At 49.2% G+C, this 24818-nt stretch overlaps 2 protein-coding genes across 6 annotated transcripts in view; one reads left to right on the top strand and one right to left on the bottom strand.

Moving 5' to 3' along the window:
• Positions 1-24818, top strand: part of SLC39A11 (solute carrier family 39 member 11) — a 411490-nt gene that overhangs the window by 743 nt on the left and 385929 nt on the right. The window contains exon 1 of one of the 4 annotated variants that reach the window (XM_060291073.2): positions 161-229. The exons of the other annotated variants lie outside the window; for them this stretch is intronic. The gene's annotated coding sequence lies outside the window, so the exon portion shown is untranslated. Of the gene's footprint in view, positions 1-160; positions 230-24818 lie in introns of those variants that run through there. 4 annotated transcript variants of the gene reach the window in all.
• SSTR2 (somatostatin receptor 2) lies at positions 14476-23534 on the bottom strand. 2 transcript variants are annotated; one of them, XR_009560257.1, is made up of 3 exons: positions 22961-23534; positions 17016-19062; positions 14476-15073 (listed from the first exon to the last, which is right to left on the bottom strand). XR_009560257.1 is itself a non-coding variant. In XM_030838069.2 (2 exons), exon 2 carries the CDS (start codon positions 18970-18972, stop codon positions 17863-17865), a length of 1110 nt encoding a protein of 369 aa, XP_030693929.1. In that variant the 5' UTR covers positions 18973-19062; positions 22961-23534; the 3' UTR covers positions 14476-17862. The 2 variants fall into 2 exon arrangements, 1 of the variants encoding a protein (XP_030693929.1); XM_030838069.2 differs by having other exon boundaries at positions 14476-19062.

Below are 24818 nucleotides of genomic sequence, written 5' to 3'. Positions count from 1 at the left end.
GGCGGCGCCGCCCGGCGGCCATGTTGGTTGGGGGCGGAAGCGCTTCCGGCCCGCTGAGGGCCATGCTTGTTCGGGGGCGGCCGAGGGGCGGGACCGCCGATGGGCGGCACTTTTTTAAAAGGAAACTGTGTGGTGGTTGATTCGCGAAGGCTGGCGGTTCCTCTGCGGGTCCAGCCTCTAGTGGATTTGAAGCCCCTCCCAGCGCGGGTGGAGCCTTTCCAAGTTGGAGGTAATTATAACCAAGCGCCCGCGGTCTGATTGAAACGCCTTCTCGGGATGCTCGGGTCCCTTGCTAGGGCTATCGCGGCCCCGGGACAGGGGTCCTTCTCTTGAGACGGCGCAGTTGCACTCTCGGCCGGTCCCCTTCGCCTAGGCTCCCTCGGCCGCCCCTGTGTCCTGGGCGGGCTGGGGAGCCGGGTGGGCGCGCAATGCTGACCGTAGGTGCTGGACCCTCACCCCTGCCTCTCGGCGTGCAGCCTTCTGGGGCGTCCTTGTTATTCGTTATTTACTCTGGACATCCACCGAATGCAATGTTAGGAAAAGGGAAGCGTGAGTCCGTTTTTGTTCGTTGGAAAGTAACTTCACAGATGCTCTGGACCGGGCCTGAGCGCCGGCACAGGCTCTCTCTTAAGGGGTGTGTGCGCGCGCGCTCGTTTGCTTCTGGTTTTCTTTTGTTGTTGCTTATTTTGGGGTTTTCGTTTTGTGTTTCAAACCAGTGTTATACCATCAAAGATGTCTTCCCTGATATAACCTTACACTGGCACCAGTCTGGAGAGGAGCGTAGTGGGCAGTGAGGAAACGACCTAAATGCCTGAGAAAACACCGCCTGGGGATGGGGCAAGGGAGCCGGGTTGGGGGGAGGACGCCTAACACTGACTCAGTGATAATGAAACTTGGAGAGTGTGGCCTGTCTCTTCTAAGTATTTCCAAGACCCTTCATTAAAAAAAAGCATTTATTATTGAAGATTTCATATCCACACTAATGTAGAGAGAATGGTATAATGGGCCCACCAGCTGGACTTTACACTTACTAAGTCACCATCAGTCTCATGTATATCCCTACGCACTCCCTCTCCCTCCCACCACCTCCATTATTTTGAGGTGAATCCTGTAAATAAATCATTCATTTATAATATTCTAGTTTACCTCACAATAGCCCTACGATCTAGGGAATTTTACAGGTGGATAACCTGGGCCCCAGAGAGGCAAACAGATTTTACTCAGTGTCATTTTCAAAGCCTGTCCACAAAATGCTCCGATACACTTCAGCCCTGCAGAGTAGGTAGGAATAATTATTCTATGCATGACAAAAAACCAGAGAAGCTTGTTTATTCCTGCCCAAGTCACATGGTTACTAAGGGACAGAATCAGCCCTTAGACCTAAAACTCTGAATTCCTTTTCTACTTTGTCACACAACTTCCCACAAACTCAGAGCACTCCCTGGTGGCAGGTCTGCACTTTGCTGTCACTGCAGTGCCATTCTGTAGGGACACTTGTTCGTGTTTGACTTCCCAGCACCTGCAGAACCTCTTTTCTGTGTTTGAGAAAATTACCGCCTTACGGCAAGATCTGTTCCCCTTACAGCTGAGCTGGGATCAGCCAATCAGACACAACCACGTAGGACTTTATTTATTTTTTTAATAAAGATACTTTTCATTTCTTTTTCATTTATTTATTTATTTATTTTTGGCTGCATTGGGTCTTCGTTGCTGTGTTCAGGCTTTCTCTGGTTGCGGCGAGCGGGGGCTGCCCTCCATTGTGGTGTGTGGGCTTCTCACTGCGGTGGCTTCTCTCGTTGCAGAGCATGGGCTCTAGGCGCGTGGGCTTCAGTAGTTGTGGCTCACGGGTTTAGCTGCTCCGCGGCACGTGGATTTTCCTGGACCGGGGCTCAAACCTGTGTTGCCTGCATTGGCAGGCGGATTCTTAACCAATGGGCCACCAGGCAAGTCCCACCTAGGACTTTATAGATGGAGAGCTAGTGATGTCAAGGAACAGGGACAGTGGAGACTTCGTTTTGATGGTGACAGAGGCGTCCCCTGCAAACATCCAGTCTCCAGGGGCAGCAGAGACATTGAATCCAGCTGCAGCGCTCAGCTGCCAGTGCCAGCGGTGGTGCTGGTGACAGCTATGGGTGACCAGAATGGTGTCCTCACCAGAATTGCCCTGAGGCGTGTTCTGACTGGGTTCTGAAGGTTAGCTTCCCTTTGTCCCTGTCTGTTCACTGAGCCGGGTTCCCCAACTTTCCCAGAGATTCTATGAGTCGTCTGATATCTTCTCGATAAATTTCATTTCTTTGAAAAGCAAAAACACTTTCAATTGCTTGCCTTAGAGACCCTAACTGACCCAGACTCCCCGAATTTCCAGCTCCACGAGAGTTTGGCTGGCCTCTTTCAAACGGCAAGAGGGAGGAATGTGAACAGTCAGCTAGGGTTTGCACGGGGGGGGGGGCGGGCACTTGCACACACACCTGTCATTTCAGGTAGAGGAAAGGCAAGCTCGTCAGCTGACATCACCGCAGAGTGTGTTCTGAAGGCAGGGCTTTCCCTACCCCTTCTCTCTGCTTCCCTAGCCAAGTTCACCGGGCTGCCCTGAAGATGCCACTGTTGCTCTTCTGCTCGCAGATCCAAGTGCCTAACAGAGGCTGTTACCACACCGGCTTCTTGCCTGGGTGCTGTGAAAGCTCTGTGTCTTTGACTCTTTATTCTCCACACCTGCTTTCCCATTCCCCCGGCATTGAAGAGGCAGCCCTTCCTTCTTGCGCCTTCTGCATTGTCGCCCCATAAAACCAGGATGTGGGCAAAGAGCTCAGCTTCAGCAGCTGGGCAGGGCACTGGGCTGAACCAGGGGCAGAGATGAGAAACCGTCTTTTTTTTTTTTTTTTGTCTCAGGGAGGCGCACAAGTAAGAGGCACCTCCTCGTTTTATTGCCATCTTTTAATTTTGGCTTAGAGATGAGTGCGTATGTGTGTATCTTGTGGCAGTCTTGATGTCAGATTTTCTTCCTTTCACGTTAAATCTTTTTTGGTAGAATTTTAAGCATCCAGTATTTAAGTTCAAGAGATTCCATGTAGATCACCCTGGGCTTCTGAAGTCAAACCTAGGCATTCTGCCAGTTATATAATATAGCTGTAGTTTGGAGCACCACCTAGGCACTCGGCATATATCTTTAATTCTCGCAATAATTCTATAGCATAGTTGGTCTTACACTCATTTGATTGGTAAAACAAGGTTCAGCAGGACCAAGGCGTCCGCCTGAGATTACGCAGGTAGCCAGCGGCTGAGTGTGTCTTCAGATCCCAGTTAGTTTGACTCTACAGTCCTTGATCTTTGTTGTATCGTTAGCTTCAAAGAAAATTTCAGAACATCAAGAGGCAGAAGAGCCAAACAATTCTAAAGCAAAATTCAGATGGTACCCACACTGCCTCCTGCCCTTTGCCCAAAGGTGGGGCTTTACAGGTACAAGCAGGGACTTCCCTGGTGGCGCAGTGGTTAAGAATCCGCCTGCCAATGCAGGGGACACGGGTTCGAGCCCTGGCCCAGGAAGATCCCACATGCCGCGGAGCAACTAAGCCCATGCGCCACAACTACTGAGCCAGCACTCTAGAGCCTGTGAGCCACAACTACTGAGCCTGCGAGCCACAACTACTGAAGCCCGTGTGCCTAGAGCCCGTGCTCCACAACCAGAGAAGCCACTGCAACGAGAAGAAGAGTAGCCCTGGCTCGCAGCAACTAGAGAAAGCCCGCGCACAGCAGCGAAGACCCAACGCAGCCAAAAATAAATTTAAAAAATAAATTTATTAAAAAAAGAAAAACAAGTACAGGCAGTTGGGGGACCCAAGCTGGAGCGGCTCTCCAGTGATTTGGGGGACAGATGACACATGGGGTGGCCATGCCTGGGAGGCAAGTTGTCTGCATGCTCAAGGGCCCTCTTTTAAAACTGGGAGCATGTTCTGATAGTTTCACTTTCTCTGGGCCCATCAGCACTGTTATCTCACTCAGAACATTGAGGGGGCGGATTTCTCCCTACTTGTTAATAGAAATGTAGCAAGCAAGCCAGCATCATGCCTAAAATAGAATGGTTTTTTGAAAACAGAGTTTTGCAGATACCACGTCCTCCTCCTTTCATGCATTATGTGGTCTAGCATCTGGACCTTGGCTCCCTGACTAAATGATTCAATAAATATTTGCAAAATGAGTGAATGGCGTCATACATATATGTCACATAATCACAAAGTATCTGCTCAAAGGACGCATTGGAAAAGGCAAAAGAACCTTTTGCCATCAGTTGCCTAACAGCTGAAATGCTAAAAGCAGTAAGACAGTTTTCACCTATGTCACACCCCCTCCGAGGCCTTGTTTCAATACCTCTTCTTTTAGGGAAGGTAGCTGTGTCTCTGGCCTGTCAGAGTGCAGTATGAAGCGTGAACCTGCTGAGTCTTACATCTGTCTGTACTCGGATGATGTTGGAGGGAAGGCTGTTTTCTCATAGGATGAGGGGGGAATGGGGGCTGGGCACACCAGAGGAGAGATGATAAATGGAAGAGCCAAAGTAACTGAGGAAAATTAAAATAAATTTAACTCGGGCTCAGCTAGGAGAAATGGCAAGGGAGAAAGCAAGATGGTAGAAAAAGAAAACGGAGAGGAATCTGACAACGAATTAACAGAGGGCAAAGCAAAGAAAGGGAAATTTGATCTGGTAAAGGATAGACTGTGTCAGTAAAAGGAGTGTGAGGTTTTCTCAGGGTATATGCCCAGTAGTGGGATTGCTGGCTCATATGGTAGTTCTGTTTGTAGTTTTTTAAGGAACCTCCATACTGTTCTCCATAGTGGCTGTACCAATTCACATTCCCACCAACAGTGCAAGAGGGTTCCCTTTTCTCCACACCCTCTATAGCATTTATTGTTTCTAGATTTTTTGATGATGGCCATTCTGACTGGTGTGAGATGACATCTCATTGTAGTTTTGATTTGCATTTCTCTAATGATTAGTGATGTTGAGCATCCTTTCATGTGTTTGTTGGCAGTCTGTATATCTTCTTTGGAGAAATGTCTATTTAGGTCTTCTGCCCATTTTTGGATTGGGTTGTTTGTTTTTTTGTTATTGAGCTGCATGAGCTGCTTATAAATTTTGAAGATTAATCCTTTGTCAGTTGCTTCATTTGCAAATATTTTCTCCCATTCTGAGGGTTGTCTTTTGGTCTTGTTTATGGTTTCCTTTGCTGTGCAAAGCTTTGGAAACAACCTAAGTGTCCATCATCGGATGAATGGATAAAGGAGATGTGGCACATATATACAATGGAATATTACTCAGCCATAAAAAGAAACGAAATTGAGCTATTTGTAATGAGGTGGATGGACCTAGAGTCTGCCATACAGGGTGAAGTAAGTCAGAAAGAGAAAGACAAATACCGTATGCTAACACATATATAAGGAATTTAAGAAAAAAAATGTCATGAAGAACCTAGGGGTAAGACAGGAATAAAGACACAGACCTACTAGAGAATGGACTTGAGGATATGGGGAGGGGGAAGGGTAAGCTGTGACAAGGTGAGAGAGTGGCATGGACATATATACCCTACAAAACGTAAAGTAGATAGCTAGTGGGAAGCAGCCGCATAGCACAGGGAGATCAGCTTGGTGCTTTGTGACCACCTAGATGGGTGGGATAGGGAGGGTGGGAGGGAGGGAGACGCAAGAGGGAAGAGATATGGGAACATATGTATAACTGATTCACTTTGTTATAAAGCAGAAACTAACACACCATTGTAAAGCAATTATACTCCAATAAAGATGTAAAAAAAAAAAAAAAAAAAAAGGAGTGTGAGGGGCCGGACAGAAGATCGAGTTACGCACTGCTGCCCGGTGTGATTGAGACATTTGGTGTTTGCCCTTCCCTTGGCTGACATGCCAACAGGATAAGAGAGCCTCGCGAGAGGTAGTCTTGACATCTTCACGTCAATGTCTATCAGCCTGTGTCAGCTGGAGGTGACATTTGTCGTAGAAGGGATGGTTATTTGACTTAACTGTTTGCAGATAACTGAGACCCTGCCTTCAACAAATAGCCCGGCAGGCGTCACACCTGATAGAGGGAGCTTGGATGTCTGGGCTACACACATTCTCAACACCGTGACTAAAAAGGGTGATATCGAAAAATTGCACTCCAAGCATGTTACCCTTAATTAGTGTGTATTCGAGTACCTACTGCTGTAGCTAGCTCTGTGTTGGATGCTGTGGAGGATATAAAAGGTATTTGATGAAAAGCCAATGATTCTGACACAAGCTCTCACTTCTCTTCAAGCCTCCTACACTGTCTTTTCCCCTTTCCCACCATTCCACCCTAGCTGATGAGCCTTCCCACAGGAATGGAGAAAACAGAAGTAATCAGGAAAGTCCTCATGTTAAATCCACTAAATCTAACTCTGGACCTCACCCCTCCCACCTCTCAAAGATCTCACCCCCTTCTCTCTCCTCCATAATTTTCTCCTTCTCAGCTACATTGTTCCCATTATCTCAGAAATATTCCCTAGTGTCTCCCATTTTATAATCATGCCCTTTTGTCTCCCAGTCTCCTTCCAGCCCCCGCCCATTTCTCCTTTCCTCTCTGGAGGCTGCCCTCTCTGCACTACCTCCTTTGGCCCTCTTACCTTCTGGCTCTGGTTGAATTCAGCCACGGGAGTGTTCCCGACCAGGGCTCTTGGCCTCCTTAATCGATAGAAGTTGATCAGAGGCCAGACAAGAAATTCAGGCAAGGCTTTATTGGGGTCCCTGCTGCAGCAGCGGAAAGTGAAAACAGGTAACAGGTTCCCCTGCTCACTCGCCCTTTGAGCTGGTTCCTTATATGGGGTGAGGGTGGGGTATATCCAGAGTTCGGGCCGGAGGGGTGGCTTGGGGGTTTTGCCCACCCGCTTGGTGGTGCTGTGTGCAGGCGGCCTGCACAGTACCCTGCTTTTGCTCCCAGCCCCTCAGAAGTGTCAGTTGTGGTTTTGGTCTTTTTGTATCTTGTTGTTCATAATTTGCCCCAACTGCTCATGAGCGCAGTTATTTTTAGTCCCTTACAGTTTCTTTGTATTTTGTTGCTTGAGGAGATGTGTGTTCGGGGGCAAGCAGTGAAGCCAAGGGCCCCAGGTCCCAGCCTGTCTCAAGCAGTGCAGCAAAGGGCCCCAGGTCCCAGGTCCCAGGTCCCAGGCTGTCTCAGGAGGAGAGCGAAGGGATGCACTGCGATTCTGGCCGATTTACTTACAGGCACAGCTCCCGTCGGGCCTTCCTTCCTCGTGGCTTCTGCTCTCACTCGGCTGGTGAAGTCTTCCTTCCTCGCCTGGTCTCCGGGCCCGTCATCCATCTCTTGCTGATTCCCTGACACCCCCCCACCCCGCTGTGCGCAGCTCCTTCATTACATGCATTTTAGTTAAACCCCTCTGAGTGCGCCATCTGTTTCCGGCTGGACCCGTGAGCGATACAGATGGTTATAGACCCGGACTAGCGGCGGGATCCTCTCCCTCTGTTTAGCACCAGGCCCCAGGCCAAACCACGTTTTCACCCTGGAGGAAGAACAAAGAACTCAGCTATTTAGAACATGCCGTGAACCCTAAGTTTCTAGAACACTTGGACAATATGAGGCTCTGTTTACGGAGGTGAGACGTTATATCCCTGGTCCATTCGGGCAGAGACCGACGTTTAGTTAGGCTTAGCCGAGGAGGAAAGCCCTCTAGCCAGAAAGGAACACTCTGTGTAGATAGAAATCGTGTAGCACCTTATCGGCAGACACATAATGCATTTACTTTTCCGCACCGGACTTGCTTTCACCTTGCATCACGTGGTCGGTTGTGTTAGTGCCAGCTGAGCTTTCCTGATGGCAGGATGAGAAGCCATGGTTTAATATTAGCCAATTTGGAAAATCCTTGGTGGTTTAATAGCCCAAAAGTTCCTGGTCTTCTCTTGCTGCGATTCAAGGTGAGGGGAATTTCATATTTACTGGACACCCCTGTGTACCTGGTGATGTGATAAATTATTTAAAATATTTTATTTCAGGTAGTCTTTACACCACTCTGGGAGGTAGGTGGTGTGATCCCTATTTTGCAGACAGGGAGGCAGGGGTTTGGGAATGTCAGGCCCAGGCTCCAGGTCACACCTCCCATAGGTGGAAGTGCAGTGATGTGGTTAAGAAATCAGGTTCTGGGCAAGTGATGTAAGTACTCTATGCCTCCGTTTCCTCATCGATAGAATGGGGGTAACAGCTGGACCTACTTCATAGAGCTCTTGTGGTAACTGAATGCAATGATGAATATAAAGTGCTTAGAACAGGACTCAGTGCATCCAAAAGTCAGCTAATTTTCTTTTCTGATTTTAACAGTCTAATGCATAGTTAAGATTCTGTCTTAAGCACCTGGAAATTTTTGTTATGTTTTGATTTTGAGTGAAAGAAGTGATCAGAAGGTGATTAAAAAGTCATTTTCTTTGACCTGATTTTAAAACTCTTGATATTTCTCTGTCATCAGTTTTGCTGTCAGCAAAGCTGACATGTCTTTATGACATTTTTAGAGCATCCCTTTCATCATCTGCTTTACAATGACTTAGTCATGCTATTTAAATCACGTTACAAAATCTGGAAGAAATCAGATGAGGCCGTTAAAAACTGTCTGCGAACAAAATGGGACTCACTGGTGGTTGTTTGTTTTTTCTTTTGCTACTGGACAAATGATGGCTAAGACATCTAGAAAATGTTTTGTACACTCTTTTGGGGGCTGGGAGTTTTAAGACAAATTGTAAAATTCTAAAGTTTACAGTTCCGTGTTTTAGGAAACCTGGGGAGTGTGGGTTACGTCACCTAGGACTCTGGCCCATTTTCCTGAATCTCTAAAGTCTTTTCCAGAAGTAGGTGGGAAACGAGATGAGTCTGCATAGCTGGCCTCTTGAACAAAGTTCACCCTGAGTCCCTTAATTGAGAGTGTGATTTCACGTGAAGGTAGTTTATAAAACAGTACCCTTGCAAAAATAAATAAAGTCACTAAAAAACTGTTTGCTTTCTGCTTTCTAGTATATAGAATCAATTATAACAGCAAAGATCGAGGTAAATTTATCTGACAGGAAACACATGCAATTACCAAGGCTGGTACAGCTTATTTGAAAACACAAGCAGTATTAGCTATTTTGTCTAAATACTGGACGCTCAGGAATGACAAATTAGCAAAAATAACCACATTCAAGATATCACGAGAATAGTAAAAATATCTGGCTTCTGTGCACACCTATGCTCGGCATATTAAAACCATCCATCGTGGCACATAATTAAAACTGTTTTTGCCATTGGGGCTGCTGAAAGCTTTTTCTGGATGTCCCAGGTTTCCTCATATGCGTAGAGCATGGAAGGAATTTCTTTATCTCCACCACCTTCAGAAAGGGGGGGCCAGGAACAATGCTGGGACCTCTCAACGGAACAGAAAAGGGGGCGAATTGCACGTGAGAGCGTGTGTGAAGTCTTCAGTCTCCTTTGATGATGATTGATCTACTGTTTGTCAAAACCTGCTGTTGTTTACGGTGAGTGACAGCTGGGGAGTGATGGATAGATCAACTATGGAAGACGAGTGAAGGATAATTTAGGAAAAAGGCACTGCCCACTAGACGATCTTCACCACGTCCTAAATGTCAACACCACACATTCCGCACTCTGTTCTTCCCTAGTGAGATGGTTCCCAGGCTGCTGGAAACTCGAACGGAGGCTCCTCCTGGGGAAAAAGCTTTCAGATCATTTGGGTAGTTGAATCGTCTGCCGTTACTTTCTTTTTTGTAAATTTTTATTGGAGCGTAGTTGCTTTACGACGTTGTGTTCGTTTCTGCTGTGCAGCCTACTCGGGATCAGATAGGGTGAGCTTGGTGGCCCTGTGGGGCTGCGCTGGCTGGTTTCCTCCTCCAAACAGACAGGAAACCAGTCCTCGTTAGCAGGTGGTTCTAACTGGGAACCTTGTCCTCCCACTCAAACACATATTAAACTGCTTCTGTCTGAGGCCGCGCAGTGATGGAAAGGATGGAGAGACGGGGAAGAAGAATGAACGAGGCCTGGCTCTGGACCATCCACCCGCAGGAGTACATGCCTCTCTGCTGTTCCCTTCAAAATCCGTTCCCAGCCGCATTTAAAAAAATATATTTTATTTAGGGCTTCCCTGGTGGCGCAGCGGTTAAGAATCCGCCTGCCAACGCAGGGGCACGGGTTCGAGCCCTGGTCCGGGAAGATCCCACATGCCGCGGAGCAGCTAAGCCCGTGCGCCACAACTACTGAGCCCGCGTGCCTAGAGCCTGTGCTCCGCAACAAGAGAAGCCACCGCAGTGAGAAGCCCGCACACTGCAATGAAGAGTAGCCCCCGCTCGCCGCAACTAGAGAAAGCCTGTGCGCAGCAACGAAGATCCAATGCAGCCAAAAATAATAAATTAAATTAAATTAAATTTTAAAAATATTTATTTATTTATTTGGCTGTGCTGGGTCTTAGTTGTGGCACGTATGCGGGACCTAGTTCCCCGACCAGGGATCGAACCTGGGCCCCTTGCACTGGGAGCTCAGAGTCTTAACCACTGGACCACCAAGGAAGTCCCCCAGCCTCATTTTCTGAAAATGAAGTGTCCCTCTCTATTTAAAGGTGGGCAGGTGGAATGCTCAAAAGGAGAAATCATTTCAAAAATTTCAAATTTTAAATGTAAATATTAGAGAACACTATTTGCAAAGATGGACAGAGGAAACAAAGGAAACGAACTCTGATAGGCTAAGTTTTAAGAAATGTGCCCCTGTCTTCACTGCACCTCTGGACCCTGACTGACCTTGACACCCTTTAAGAATGGAGCTGCTTGGGGGCTTCCCTGGTGGTGCAATGGTTGAGAGTCTGCCTGCCGATGCAGGGGACGCGGGTTCGTGCCCCGGTCCGGGAAGATCCCACATGCCGCGGAGCGGCTGGGCCCGTGAGCCATGGCTGCTGGGCCCGCGCGTCCGGAGCCTGTGCTCCGGGGCGGGAGAGGCCACAACAGTGAGCGGCCCACGTACCGCAAAAAAAAAAAAAAAAAAAAAAGAATGGAGCTGCTACTTCCGTGCCTTGCTTTGGTTCTTCTCTAGCAATTAGGATTTACTTTATCAGTCCCGGAGGCTGTAAGGAAGCCCTTGAGATCCCAGACCCTCTAAATACCCATCTCCATGTTGGCCCAACAGCCCAGAACCATGTTGCCGATGGCAAACCAGAGTTTGGGTCTGCTCGGCTGTTCTAGAGCTGTTCTGTTCAAGATTGAGGAGGAATGGGTTTCCTTGGTTGCAGAGATAGCCCCCAGCAACACGCCGTGTGGCTGAGGATGCGACGGGTGCCACCTTCCAGTCCTCAAGCCCTTGGAGCTGGGAACAAGCAGAGGGGGTCGCGTGAAGGTGCAGGAGAGAAGGACAGTGAAACAGCTGTGGTCTGTCGCTTCCCGGAACGAGCCTGCGATAAACAGGGCCCATCCACCTGGGCGAGCTATTTAGGGGACTGTTTTATTTTATTTTGTCTACTGATGAATCATTTATTCGAACAAGACAAAAACGTCTCCACATTGTTTCCTTTTATACAGAAATTGGAACATTTCAAATATATTACCTTTTCTCTTTTTCAACAGATCTTATTTGAGTCTGGTCCCAGGAACTTCTTTTCAGTCTAGGATTCACGTTTTAGTAACACACATGCACCCATTACAGCCAAAACAGCACACTTGAATTTCGGATAGTCATTCATTATTATGGTGACAGTACCAACATATGGTAAAAGCCCTCTGGCTCTCCCCACCATGTCCTTCTTTTCGGGCCAGTTCTCGCCTTCTTTGTATGAACCTCTATCATCAACTTTAATATTATCTCCTTTAGTCAGAAATTCGATGTCTCCATTATCTTTCATGAACTTTGATTACTCTGTGTACTGTTGGAATGTAGGAGACTATTTTAATCTGCAAAAAAGCGTTTAAGTGGAAGCCAAAGTGAGTCTTCATCCAGTCTGAGCCTTTGCTCCACAAGTGTCTAGACTCCCAAGTTGACAGTGCAACTGGGACTAGGCTAACTTTAGATAACCTTGAGCATGAACCCTGGAGACTCCTGTTCATCAAAAAAGGCTGTAAGAAGACATTCTTCCCCATCACATACTGGCTGGTACTTAAAATGCACGAGACGAGCTGACGTAGGCATCCCGAGCCATGGAAATGGACTGGGGTGGGAGCGGCGGATGAAGGGAGGACTTCTTTTATCTTGAAGACACTCTTTTGTGGAAGTGTGTTCACAGCTGAGAAGGAGAACTGTGATTCATTTTCTCGGTGGCCGAGCATCTCAGCTTCCCCCAAAATGTTCAACCTAAGATTTGCATTAGGAAGCGTGGCGGCAGGTGGGGAAGGCCTATGAAAACACTGTCCTTGATGAGAATCAATTTAAAAATTATTTGGAGTGACTTTTCTGCAAAGAAGTTGTCTTGTTTTTCTTATACAAAATTATTGCTGTGAGCAGGACCTTCACTTTAGGTTGGTTGACTGGTGAGGATGGTAACCCTTTTGCCAACCCTGTTTTGTTTTTTTTAATTTTGAGGTGTTATTGCAGGGACAGCTGGCTGGGGCTAGGTGTGCAGTGTGTGACCTGGCACGGAATCCTCCGGGTGAAAAATTACTGCAGGCACAATGTCCCTCGCCCCTACCAGAAAAAAAATGACTCAAGGGCTTCCCTGGTGGCGCGGTGGTTGAGAGCCCGCCTGCCGATGCAGGGGACGCGGGTTCGTGCCCTGGTCCGGGAGGATCCCACATGCCATGGAGCGGCTGGGCCCGTGAGCCATGGCCGCTGAGCCTGCGCGTCCGGAGCCTGTGCTCTGCAACGGGAGAGGCCACAACAGTGAGAGGCCCGCGTACCGCAAAAAAAAAAAAGACTCCGTATCCTTAGACTTCAAATGAGTTAGTCAGATTCTAGTTCTCTTCCTCAGTTGAAAGCCTTGGAGAATCTCTGCATTGGAGGTCTTGCCCAAAAGATACAGAAGGTGCGTTGTGCGTGCACGTGGGTGTGTGTTACACGTCCGCATGCATGTCATGTGCACACGTGTGAATGTGTCCTTCACGTGTATGTGCATCACATGTGTGTGCATGCGCTCCGTTGCGTCACCCGTGTGTGTCTGAGCGCACCCAGTGCAGCAAAGGTACCAGTTGAGCTGAACTTGAGAGTCTTGGAAGACAGTCCATTTCTCCGGAGTAGTGGGATTCTGGTTAATGTTAAGAAAACAGCTAAGGCTTTGTTTTGTTATTTGAGAAGCATTTGGGGTTCTTGTTAAAAAAACAGTGTCCATGAGAAAAAATATCGGCTCTCTCAGGAATGACTATGTTGCCTGGCCTGGAGGATGAGGGGTCTCAGGGGAACTGATTCCCAGCCATCGGCCAGGTTGGGGGCGCAGGACGCACCGTCCAGGAGGGCATTGCTGCTCCTTTGTGGTATCTGCTGCGACTACACGTAGTCCTGCTACTGGTGGCTCTTCTTCTCTTGAGACTAGCAATCTTCTCTCAGGGGCCCCGTACTGGCTACCTAGTAATCTTTTCTTTGTAAGGACCTGGGACCCCTGTGTCTTCTGTGTCCAGCCTACAATAGCCTTATTTGGTAGCTCACAGCACACCCCTCTTTCTCTCTTCGGGGACTGCCACTGCCAAGGGACCTTCTCTACTGCTTAAGGGATTGGAGGTCCCATCACTGAATAACTGGAGTCGGTAAAGCCCTGGGAAGCCGTTTCAGGTTTCCTTTTAAGTGGGCCCTGCCTCCCATTCCTCGACGGGCTTTTCGAAAAGGATGGGGCAATTTTATCTCTAACCAGTACATTCCTTTTCTGCTTCCAGTCCTTGTAGGATCAGGGTCACAAATAAGCCCCCTCTCTGGACCAGACACATATCCTGGCAAAGAGGTCTCTTCCTCCCCCGAGTCTGGCCCTTCAATGATGCCAGGAAAGGAGAGAGATGAAAAAAATAAAGGCTCTCCTTCTCCGTGAACACTCCCTCTCTGCCCACCTGGACCTGAGCCTCTGTGTCATCAGCTTTCTCATGCTGAACACCTTTGTCCTACGGGAGCAGATGTTCATGGAGCCCAGCGATCAAGCTACAGCGTTTCATTTAATGATATTATACTCACTTTCAATCTTAGGAGAATCGATCATGTTTTCTATTTAACTTGGTTAAGTCTTGGTTAATATTTAGCTCTGTTTTGAAGCCTAGTCCAGATATCTACAACCTGACACATCTAAACGAGGAAACTAGGTGCCCAGCCTGTGTTCAGTCACTGCCGAGTTAAAGGAAAGGGTGGGCAGTCACTGCAGTTGGCGGTGGGAGTGGCAGGTGTGAAAGCTTGGCCTTGAGCTGTTATTCTTAGCTCTGATGGTCTGCGGACTTGGGTAACTGCTATAAAAGCTTTCTAGCTGTAAGCAGAATACAGTCCCTGGTGCCTACTTTCTAGAAGAGCTGCTAGGGAAAAAAAAAAATTAGAGGCTCTGCCTATGAGAATGAAAGTTGTTTTGCTTCTAACATATTAGACGCAGAACAACTACTTAGGTGAAGGTTTGCTTTGCTAGAACGTTTGATAGGAAATTTGGTGTTTTTGAATCTGGCAAAAAATATGGATTAGAAAAGTGGCTGATTATAAGTTATTACTTATAAGCCCAAATGCTTGGTCCGCTAAATATTGTGATTTTTTTTGTGGTGATGCATGTTTCAGAAACACTCATCAGACCTTCTGCCTCATATAAGGAACCTTTTGAAGGTTCTCTTCCACCTTTCTTCAACAAGGCCAAAGTTCGTTTCTGTCTTTCATTGTAACTTGATGGTCTTGATTGGACAGCCACGTGTGGGGCTGATTACGAACATCTACCTCGACAGCCACCTACTTGCTGCCTTTGTCAGTGACCAGGCTGTACGCGTTTCCAGCACGAGGCTCCTACTTAGGGCAGCTGGGGCCGGAAGCTTCAATACCTGTATTCTGTCTTGGAGGAGAGGATGAGTTTGTGTAAGCAGACTCCAGCTCACTGCCAGCTCTGAATTCCCAGCCACCAGCCTCCGTCTTCTTCTCTGCCTACCATTTATGAGAGATAAATAAGTTTATGCAAAAACAAAAAGAGGTACAATTATAAGATGACACTGTAGGGAAAGTTGTTACACAAAAATGCATGCAATAAGCTATTATATATAGGAGGGATAAACAACAAGGTCCTACTGTATAGCACAGAGAACTTATTCAATATCCTATGATAGGATAGACCTAGAGTCTGTCATACAGAGTGAAGTAAGTCAGAAAGAGACAGACAAATACCGTATGCTAACACATATATATGGAATTTAAGAAAAAGAAATGTCATGAAGAACCTAGGGGTAAGACAGGAATAAAGACACAGACCTACTAGAGAACGGACTTGAGGATATGGGGAGGGGGAAGGGTGAGCTGTGACAAAGCGAGAGAGAGGCATGGACATATACACACTACCAAATGTAAGGTAGATAGCTAGTGGGAAGCAGCCGCATCGCACAGGGAGATCAGCTCGGTGCTTTGTGACCGCCTGGAGGGGTGGGATAGGGAGGGTGGGAGGGAGGGAGACACAACAGGGAAGAGATATGGGAACATATGTATAGGTATAACTGATTCACTTTGTTATAAAGCAGAAACTAACACACCATTGTAAAGCAATTATACCCCAATAAAGATGTTAAAAAAATATATATATATCCTATGATAAACCATCATGGAAAAGAATATAAAAAATATATATAACTGAATCACTTTGCTGTATAGCAGAAATTAATGACTTTGAAAATTAACTATATTTCAATTAAAAAAATTTTTAAATGCACGCAGCAAAATCACACATGATTACTCAGGATCAGCTACGAGTTCAACTCAGAACTGCCCAGCAGTCACAGCTAATGGAGCGCGACTCCTTCTCTTCTCTTCTTCATAAAAACAAGCAAAAGAAAGAAGTGCAGCGTCCTTCTATCCTTCAGTGTCCTTGTCCTCGTGTCCTCTTAGACTGTCCCAAGCTATGGCATGAACCTCACCAAAGTTCCAACCCCATGTCCAATATTACTCAGCTCTCTGTGTTAACTGAAACACAAGCTAACATCATATTCCACACAGGCCCCAATGTCCTATCATCTCTCCTGATACCTTTCTCACTACATCCGCTTAGGTTTAAACCGCTCTTCACCACCCATGAGAATGGAAGGTGAGTAGTAGCTTGCATAACCCAAATGCTCAGATATCCTAAAATCAATGGAGTACATCACTTTTTACTCTCTCCTGGCATCCAGCCGATCTGTCTTCATAATTACATGTTGAGTGGAGGCTAGGATTATTCTTGGTCCCTCGGAATCACTTCTCTAAGTAAACGTCAGCGTTTATGCAAAGACCCAGGAACATCACATATTACGATAATGGTAAAGTTGGGTTTAAAGCATTTCATTGCAAATCTTTTCTTGTTGTTATGAAAGAGGAGAAGGGAGGAGGAGGGGGCGTCACTGTCCATTAGTTGCGGCTGCTAAGAGGTCCTGAGCTGACCTTGCAGCTGACCTTTCCTTTGGTAACCTTGTGGGATTTTACTGAATGCATTTTTTTTTTTTTTGCATGTGGCATCTTAGTTCCCTGACCAGGGATTGAACCTACGCCGCCTGCAGTGGAAGCGCAGAGTCTTAACCACTGGCCTGCCAGGGAAGTCCCTATGGCATGCGTTTTGTGTAACAACTTTCCAGATAGTCTCATCTTACAATTGTACCTCTTTACTTTTGCTTGGATTTATCTATCATTATTTATTGAACATATCTTCTGGGCCACGGTGCTTTTGGGAATGAGGTGGCATGAGTTACATAGGCAGATAGAAGAAAAGCAGCACCGTAACCACAGGTGGAGCTCTTAGTCATTCTAACTGTCAGGCAGCCCTTGCCTAGGGAGCCAGAAGAGGCAAGCTCACTCCTAAATATGGTATAATTGATACGTGAGACACTGAGAGTGAGGCTTTCATACAAACCTAGAGACGATGGCATCCTTGCAAACACCCGAGCGTGTCCTTCTTTGTACTCTGGAAATTGTGATCAGCCAATGAAATGGGCATCGTCTCTTTTCTTATTGCTTGTATACAAGCCCAGCTACAATTTCAGGGACAGAAAAACGTCACTGATGGTGTGAAGCGCCTGTCTGTAACAGTACTTGAGGAGTAGCCCAGGGAATCCGTGGATTAAAGGTCGATGTTTAGTGTGTCTGTTGTGGGTGAGCAAGGTGGCATGGCCATACTTTTACTTTCTTTTTTTTTTTTTTTCCCAAAAACATACGGCCATGTGAACATCCTGCCAAAGCAAGAGAGACCCCTGAAGCTTAAACTCTATTGGCTTCAGGGTAAGTCCATTCCTGCGGGTACCATATTGAAATAAATGTCCACCTATACTATGCACATTTGAACTTTCTACTTGTGTACATGAACTCAGGAAACGTAGGTCATGACTCTACAGGGACTAGATAGGAACAGGCAAGTATGAATGTAAGACCACAAGACTACAGATTGGGCTTTAAACACACACACACACACACAGAGGGTTTTCTGTTTTTGTGGAACTTCAGCGCCTCCAAAGATCACCTCTCCAGACTCTGCATTGTCTGCCTGCATTGAAATGTTCACTTTAAGGGGGAGGTAATCAGCTTAATACATTGTCATTCACTCAGACAAGCCGGACTCAAACACCATTCTCTGAAGAGGACTCATGCTGAGCACTTCCATATTCTAGAAGCCAGGTGATGGGGGAGGGAGGGAAGGGGGTGGGGTGCAGAGCACACAGCCGGTTGCAGAGCTTGGCGCTTGATTGATTGATTTTTCAGGCAGTTCAGATACTGGTCTGGAGGTCTCCATTGAGGAGGGTCCTCTGGGTCTCCGTGGTCTCATTCAGCCGGGATTTGTCCTGCTTACTGTCACTTCGTTCCCCGTCGTCTGTGCCGCTCACCTTGACCAAGCAGAGGACATTCTGGAAGCTCTTCTTGAAGTTGTCAGACAAGAAGGCGTACAGGATAGGGTTGGCACAGCTGTTAGCATAGGTGAGGGCCACCACAAAGTCAAACATGCCCTTAAGGGCTGGGGTGGGACTGATGGCCACGGACACCGAAGAGACATTGAAGATGTAGAAGGGGAGCCAGCAGAAAATGAAGACGGCCACCACGATGGACACCATCCGGGTGACCTTCTTCTCAGACTTTTTCCTCTTGGAGGAACCCACTCGGATTCCAGAGGACTTCACTTTGATGATAATGAACAGGTAGCAAAGACAGATGATGGTGAGGGGCACCAGGAACCCCAAGATGAAGGCGTAGATGATGAAGCCTGTGTACCACGCCCCGGATTCGCCTGGCCAGTTGATGGTGCAGCTGCTCCTCCCCCATTGGTTGCTCCGAAGGCCAGCATATATCATGATAGGCAAGATGACCAGCAGAGAGACCCCCCACACAGCCACGTTGATCATCTTGGCTGTCCGGGGTCTCCTCCACTTGGCCGACTTGATGGGGTGGACCACAGCCAGGTATCGGTCAATGCTCATGACTGTCAAGCAGAAGATGCTGGTGAACTGATTGATGCCATCCACAGTCATGACGACCCGGCAGATGGCCTTGCCAAAGGGCCAGTGGACCAGAGCCACCTGCATGGCCAGGAAGGGCAGACCCAGCATGAAGAGTTCGTCTGCGATGGCCAGGTTGAGGATGTAAACGTTGGTGATGGTCTTCATCTTGGCATAGCGGAGGATGACATAAATGACAAGCGTGTTGCCACACAACCCAATGATGCAGACCACAAAATATATGAAGGTGAGGACTGCATTGCTGGTCAGGTCATAGTATGGCTCTGTTTGGTTGGAAATGTTGGCTGTAGCCACGGAGCCACTGAGGTCGAATGGAGAGGAAAGCCAAGGTTGAGTCCCATTGAGTAGTTCGTATGCCAGATCCATGGCTGCCTGGCAGCTTAGGCTAGTTCCCACCAGCCAGAGACCTTACTCTCACCTTCACGGGTCCTGGAGGCAAAGGATCCACTGTGGCATCTGCAAGGAAAAAAGGAAAATTGATTCATCAGTCAGAGGCTACTTAAGTTCTCACCAGCTTTCCGTGTTTCTGGTTTGCCTTGTCAGATGCTCTTCAATTGGAAAGTGTGTTATCTTTCACATCAACGTGAGCCTACCAGCCCATTCTCATCAGCGTGCAGGCTTTTTGAGTTGTTTGTCCACTGGGGGGAAAGGGTTTGAGTCAAGTCATCAGAGTTTATCTTGTCACCTTTGGTGATGCACACATGGGAGTTGGCGGTGGCTGCAACACAGCGATTCCTAAGCAGCTAACTGGTCCGGACCGCTCCAAGCTCTGTAAAGAGGCAGAGCTTGGAGAGGTCTGACCTCAGAGGAGTCTGACGCCGGCATTCCTGGCCTTTTCCCCTTGAGGAAATCTACGTTGGCTTGTCGACTGCTTTGGAGTCTTTCCATTCTGAAAAATCCCATCGTGGAAAAATCCCAGACTTCAGAGGTGAAAAAAACCTAGGGTCCACCCATGGAGCCCACGTGACCCCGCGCCAGGCACTTAACCGCTGTGACTCTCATCTGTTACAGTGGAGGTGTCATGAAGGCCAAGTGATGCGGCGGAGGTGAAAATGCCCAGCACTGTGCTGGCTTCATCATCAGAACTCTAAAAAATTTTATCTTTTCTCCCTTTTTCATCTACCATTTTACTTATTTCTAATTTATTGAAAGCTGCCTACACGAGGAACCAATTTATAGTCTTAAATATTAAAAATAAAGATCTGGCTTGCTTTTATTTTTCAAATGTATGCTGTAGTTGATTTTTGTTTCTTCCGTTTTTGTTTCTCGTTACTCCGTGCTTGACCTCCTCATGCCTCGGAGAGTCCTTGCCCAAGTCCCTCGGCAGGATGCTCATCTTTTCACACCCCAGAGAATTTGCCTGTGATCCCCTGATTAGGCATAAAAACAGGAACCGGTGTGAGGGAGGAAGGCTCATTCACAGAAGTGAGTTCCAAACACAGATGTCGCTCGTTCACATCCGCTGTCCCCTTGACCTTGCCAACCATCCTATGAGGTGGGGATAATTATCCCCATTTTACAGATGAGGAAACTGAGGCTTAGAGCGTTTAGGGAACTTGTTCCCATTGCCTTGTACATCATTGGTGGAGCTGGGATTTGAACACAGGACACCCAGGTCTTCTGCACTTTTCGCAGCATCACAGTTGCTGCTCAGTGGACTGGAAAACTAGTGGCTGATAACCGGGCTTTGGTTTGAAGCAGCTGACTCCTGTTTTACCTCCATGCCGAGAAAGTAATTATAACACTGTTGGCTTGGCCTAAGATATAGAACAATAGCTCATCACATAATTAAATGATTTATCTGCGGTCATTCAGAAAACATCACTGGGGGGCTTCTTTGTTCTGGATACCAGGGGTACAGGAGTGAACAAGATATGGAGGTGACAACTTAGGAGGGGAGACAGGAAGGATGCCAACTCTTACAGGGTGTGAGTTGCATGGAGATATGAACAAAGGATCTAAGAATGCCTTTCTCTGCTGGGGGATTCAGAGGAGGCTTCACGTGAGGAATGTTTGAGTTGGGTCTTGAATACATGAAGCCAGGAGGGCAGGTAAGAGGTCATTCTGGGAAGAGGGAGGCTGGAAAAGGGGTGATGTGCTGAGCTCATAGCGGGAATAGTTCATTTGGTGGACACATTTCCTCTGAGCAGGGCGCTTTTCCTGGTGCCTGAGTGAAGACTGGAGATAGCTCCTTTCTGCTTGGAGAGACTGCTGATGAGTTATAGGGGACTGAGCCAGCAACGAATGCCTCAGGATGCTTGCCCACCTCTGCCTCCGGTTCATTCTGCACCGCCAGGCGCATTGCTCATCCTTTCTGTGCTGATTTCCCCACTACACAACTGCCTGTAGAGTGGGGTCTGGGCTTTGTGACTGATCTTCCTGCAGGGTGCTTTGGGGACCCCGGATTCAATGTCTGCACTGGCTGAAAAGCATAAACTGGCAGCTGTTAAAAACAGAAGCTGTGAAGAAACCATCTTTGGCATCCCTGAGTTAACATAGGTTGTTTCCAATATCATTTCTATCTGTTTCGCTAGTTACTTAAATTCTTCTGACCCAGAATCTTATTTAAGGCGCCTGCATTGGAGTATACATTCATCACTAGCATTTCCAGGATCCCATCTATGTGATGTGCAAGGTCACACTCCTATGTCTGGGTAAAACTGAAGACCTCTGGGCTGCAGAAGCCCTGTGTAGAGCTCTGGGGATAGGGCTGATGATGCAGGCAGGTGAGGGTGGGTTGGTTGAATGCTGACCTCCAGCCCTGACTTTGCCTTTTCCGCTAGAGTCTCACACAATGGGATGGAATTGCATAGGGTCATTTTTGAGAGAGGTAGCAACAGACAGAGTTCAGAGCTTGGTGAAGGTGGCAGAGATGGTAAGCTGGGGAGCCAGTCCGGAGTGAGAAGCCTCCTCCAAAGAAGAAATGAGTTTGAATCACAGTGAATCTTACTGCATCAACAGTGAAGTCAGCTGCCTAAGGTCTCTGAGTGACTTTGCTTCATTTGTGTCTCATTGGAAGTGGAGTCCAATGCCAGGCATCATTCGTTGCTGGATTGTGGTTAAATGCACCAGGAAGTTTGGTTTTTCTGCTTTATTTTTTCCAGCCTAAGAATTGTTAGATCCTGGACATGCCTGGTTGTTGGTTTCCTCTGAGACTGACTCCAGCTCTTCTGGAGAGGAGGGTGAGAATGGTCTAGAGCATCCCCTCCCCTCCCAGAGGGGCTGTGGTTCCCAGCCTAAGAATGTTGGGATGGGGACCACGCATCCGGGGTGGTTCTAAATCCTGCTCAGCTTCAGTTTTTCCCTTCTCCCCAGCATCTTTCCCTCCATTCAGGCCCCACCCCACTTCCCTCGGGCCTCCTAAACCCCAGTGGGTCACCGGGCGGCTGAAGCGTGAGCCCCACAGGTCGGGGGAGACTCAGTAGCCAGGTGCCGGCCACCGAGGTGCTGGTGTGCCTAGGAAAAGCCGAGGCAGCGCTGGCTGAAGGGCAGTGGGGAGAGGTGAGACGCCGGCCCGCCCAGCTGGCTCTCCAGGCGGGCACAGAAAATCCTCCTCTGCGCCATCCACCTCGCTGGCCATCAGACCCAAGGGTTTCCTGAAGGATTCCCTTCTATTTCCAGGAGGAAGAGATTAAAGATTGTCCTGCCAGCACCCTTGTCTCTGAAGGCAGAGAGAGGCCGGGGCATCAGGCACAGCTGGGAGCGGGCGACAGCCGCTTGGGGATTTGGCCGGCGGCTCGCGGGCGCAGGCCAGTCAGAGATTCGGTCTCTCCACACCTAGGCATCCTGTTCTCTCCGCCCGGGCGCTGGGGAGCAGACCCTGCACCGCTCGGGATCCGTGTCCCAGGCCCGGCGAGAAAGAACAAGGGAGGAACCCCTTTCCTGCTCCGTCGCTTCCCACTCACAGGCTCGGATCCCGGGTGCGCGTCCGCAGGAGCCCCGGCGGTGTCCCCCGCCCCGGCCTCGCTCTCCTCGCGTCCCGGCTCTTTTGCGGGCGAATGGGAGAGGAACTGTCGCCGTCGAAGCTGTCACCTGGACACTCGGCTGGGGGACCAGGACCGCACAAGGGCGCACGCCACGCACACCAGCATGCAGCTGTGCGGACACGTCCGTTCCAGCACACACGACCCACGGCGCCCCACTCACGCCGGGACACCCGCTGTCGTTCATTCCCACCAAAATCACCCCCAAAAACACGAGGGTGGAGAACCACGCACCGGGACCTACAGTCGGGCACACCGACGCGCGCACCCCCATGCAGCGCAGACGCACCCAGGTGCCCAAGTGCTTGTCTCTCTCTCTCTCTCTCACACACACACACACACACACACACACACACACACACAGAGCTCACCTTTGCTTTTCCGCTGCAATCCGCCAACTCGGTTCGCCGGCACCCAGCGGCCGTCCCCAACCCAGCCGGGTGCGCAGCCGCTTGACCGGCGCTCGGCGTCCAGAGCTGCCCGCTCCGCTCGCGAGTCGCACCGCCGAGAGCTCGCTGGGCCCACAGATCCCGGGCGCCGAGCCGCGGACCGAGGCTCCGGGCGCGAGTGACGGACCGCGCGCGCGGGTGGCTGCGCCGCCTGCACTGGCCGTGCCGAGCGCGGGCCCCTCGGCTCATTTCCCCACGCCCCCCCATTACGTCACGGCAGCTCGCTCCGCCCTCCCGGTCCTGTGGGCGGACAGGGTTGAGCCGCACCGAGAATCCTGCGAGGGGCTCCGGGCGGAGGTCGTGGGCGCCCGGGGTAGAAGGGGACGCGCGTGCGGGGCGCGAAGGGTCGAGCGATTTCGGCCTCCCCAAGACCGGTGGCAGGGACACGCGCTGTCTTCCGTCCGCTTTCACAGAGTCTGTTCTATTTCACCCAGCCTATTCCAGGCAGCTGGAGTGGCGCCCGGCGACCCAGACTTGCTCCGCGACCTCTGCCATCTCTGCATTCAGACAAGTTTGCAAAGCAGTGGGTCATCCCCGGGCGCAGGGCCAGGGGATGGAGCGGGAGAAAACGGGTCCGGGGAAGGTCCTTCTCCATGTGGTGACCAACGCCCCTCCGCAAAGGGTGTGAGCACGCACTCGGGTTCCAAAATTCGGGTGCGGGAGCAGTCAGAGGCCCAGCAAGGGAGCGTCTCATCCCAGCCCTCCCAGCTTTCCACAGCTTGGAGATGCAGTGGCCGTGCAGCCTGTCCCCTACCTTAACCTTGACCGTGGGCACCTGCTGGTCGGACTCGGCACAGCCCCTCCTCTTCCCTGCTGTGAGGGAGCAAATGCATACAAACCTGCATGAAGTAGGTGCTGTGTCCCGTACAGGTAGAGCTATTTATTTTTTGACTGTGATGATTCAGCTTCTGTTCCAAGTTTAATGTCATAATTGGTCCTGCAGCCTCTCCTTCCTCACCCTCCTCCAAGTACACACACGCACACACACACACTCACCATCCTGAGTACAGTATTAGAAGACGGGAAAACAGAAAGCAAACGCCAACTATAGTTTTTTTCTGTGGGCTGAGCTGGCTCTGACTGTGCTATTATCTGATTTGCAATTCACCAGTGAAAGTTACAGTCCAGAGGCTGGTTAGCAGGTACGGTGAGCCCTAGAGATGGGTGAGTGACCTGGGAAGTTGGAACCACCAGGTAAGGTAGCAATCAACTGCTAGTTTCTATCTGGGCAAGTCTGTGTCTTGGGGTACCCACCGTGAGGGTGGAAATCAAGGGTTATCCTTGGATGTGTCTCTTTCTGAGATGTCAGTCCTAATGGGACTTGAATCGTTATCCGGGTAGCTCAACAGAATAGGGGTGCCCCTGCTCACCACCAGCTGGAAGAAGGAGGGGTGGTCATAGCACCAGGAGACAGAGTGGAATTGAGCTCAAGAGAACCCTGCATGCTTGGGGTGGGGGGGTCGGGGGGGACAGAGCTGCTGCAGTAGTACCTGTTGCAACTTCTAGTTTAAAACCAATGACCCAGGGCTTCCCTGGTGGCACAGTGGTTAAGAATCCGCCTGCCAATGCAGGGGACGTGGGTTTGAACCCTTGTCTGGGAAGATCCCACATGCCGCGGAGCAACTAAGCCTGTGCGCCACAACTGCTGAGCCTGCGCTCTAGAGCCTGCGAGCCACAACTACTGAGCCCACGTGCCACAACTACTGAGACTGTGCGCCACAACTACTGAAGCCTGTGGGCCTAGAACCCGTGCTCCGCAACAAGAGAAGCCACCACAATG

The sequence above is a fragment of the Globicephala melas genome, chromosome 20 (assembly GCF_963455315.2).
Source record: "Globicephala melas chromosome 20, mGloMel1.2, whole genome shotgun sequence".
Classification (NCBI taxonomy): domain Eukaryota; kingdom Metazoa; phylum Chordata; class Mammalia; order Artiodactyla; family Delphinidae; genus Globicephala; species Globicephala melas.
The sequence above is the reverse complement of the archived record's forward strand: the minus strand, read 5'-3'. Positions and strand labels throughout refer to the sequence as shown.

What these genes read in the sequence shown, in the direction of transcription:
- SSTR2 (XM_030838069.2), bottom strand. Translation starts at nt 18,972, where the DNA reads ATGGATCTGGCATACGAACTACTCAATGGGACTCAACCTTGGCTTTCC.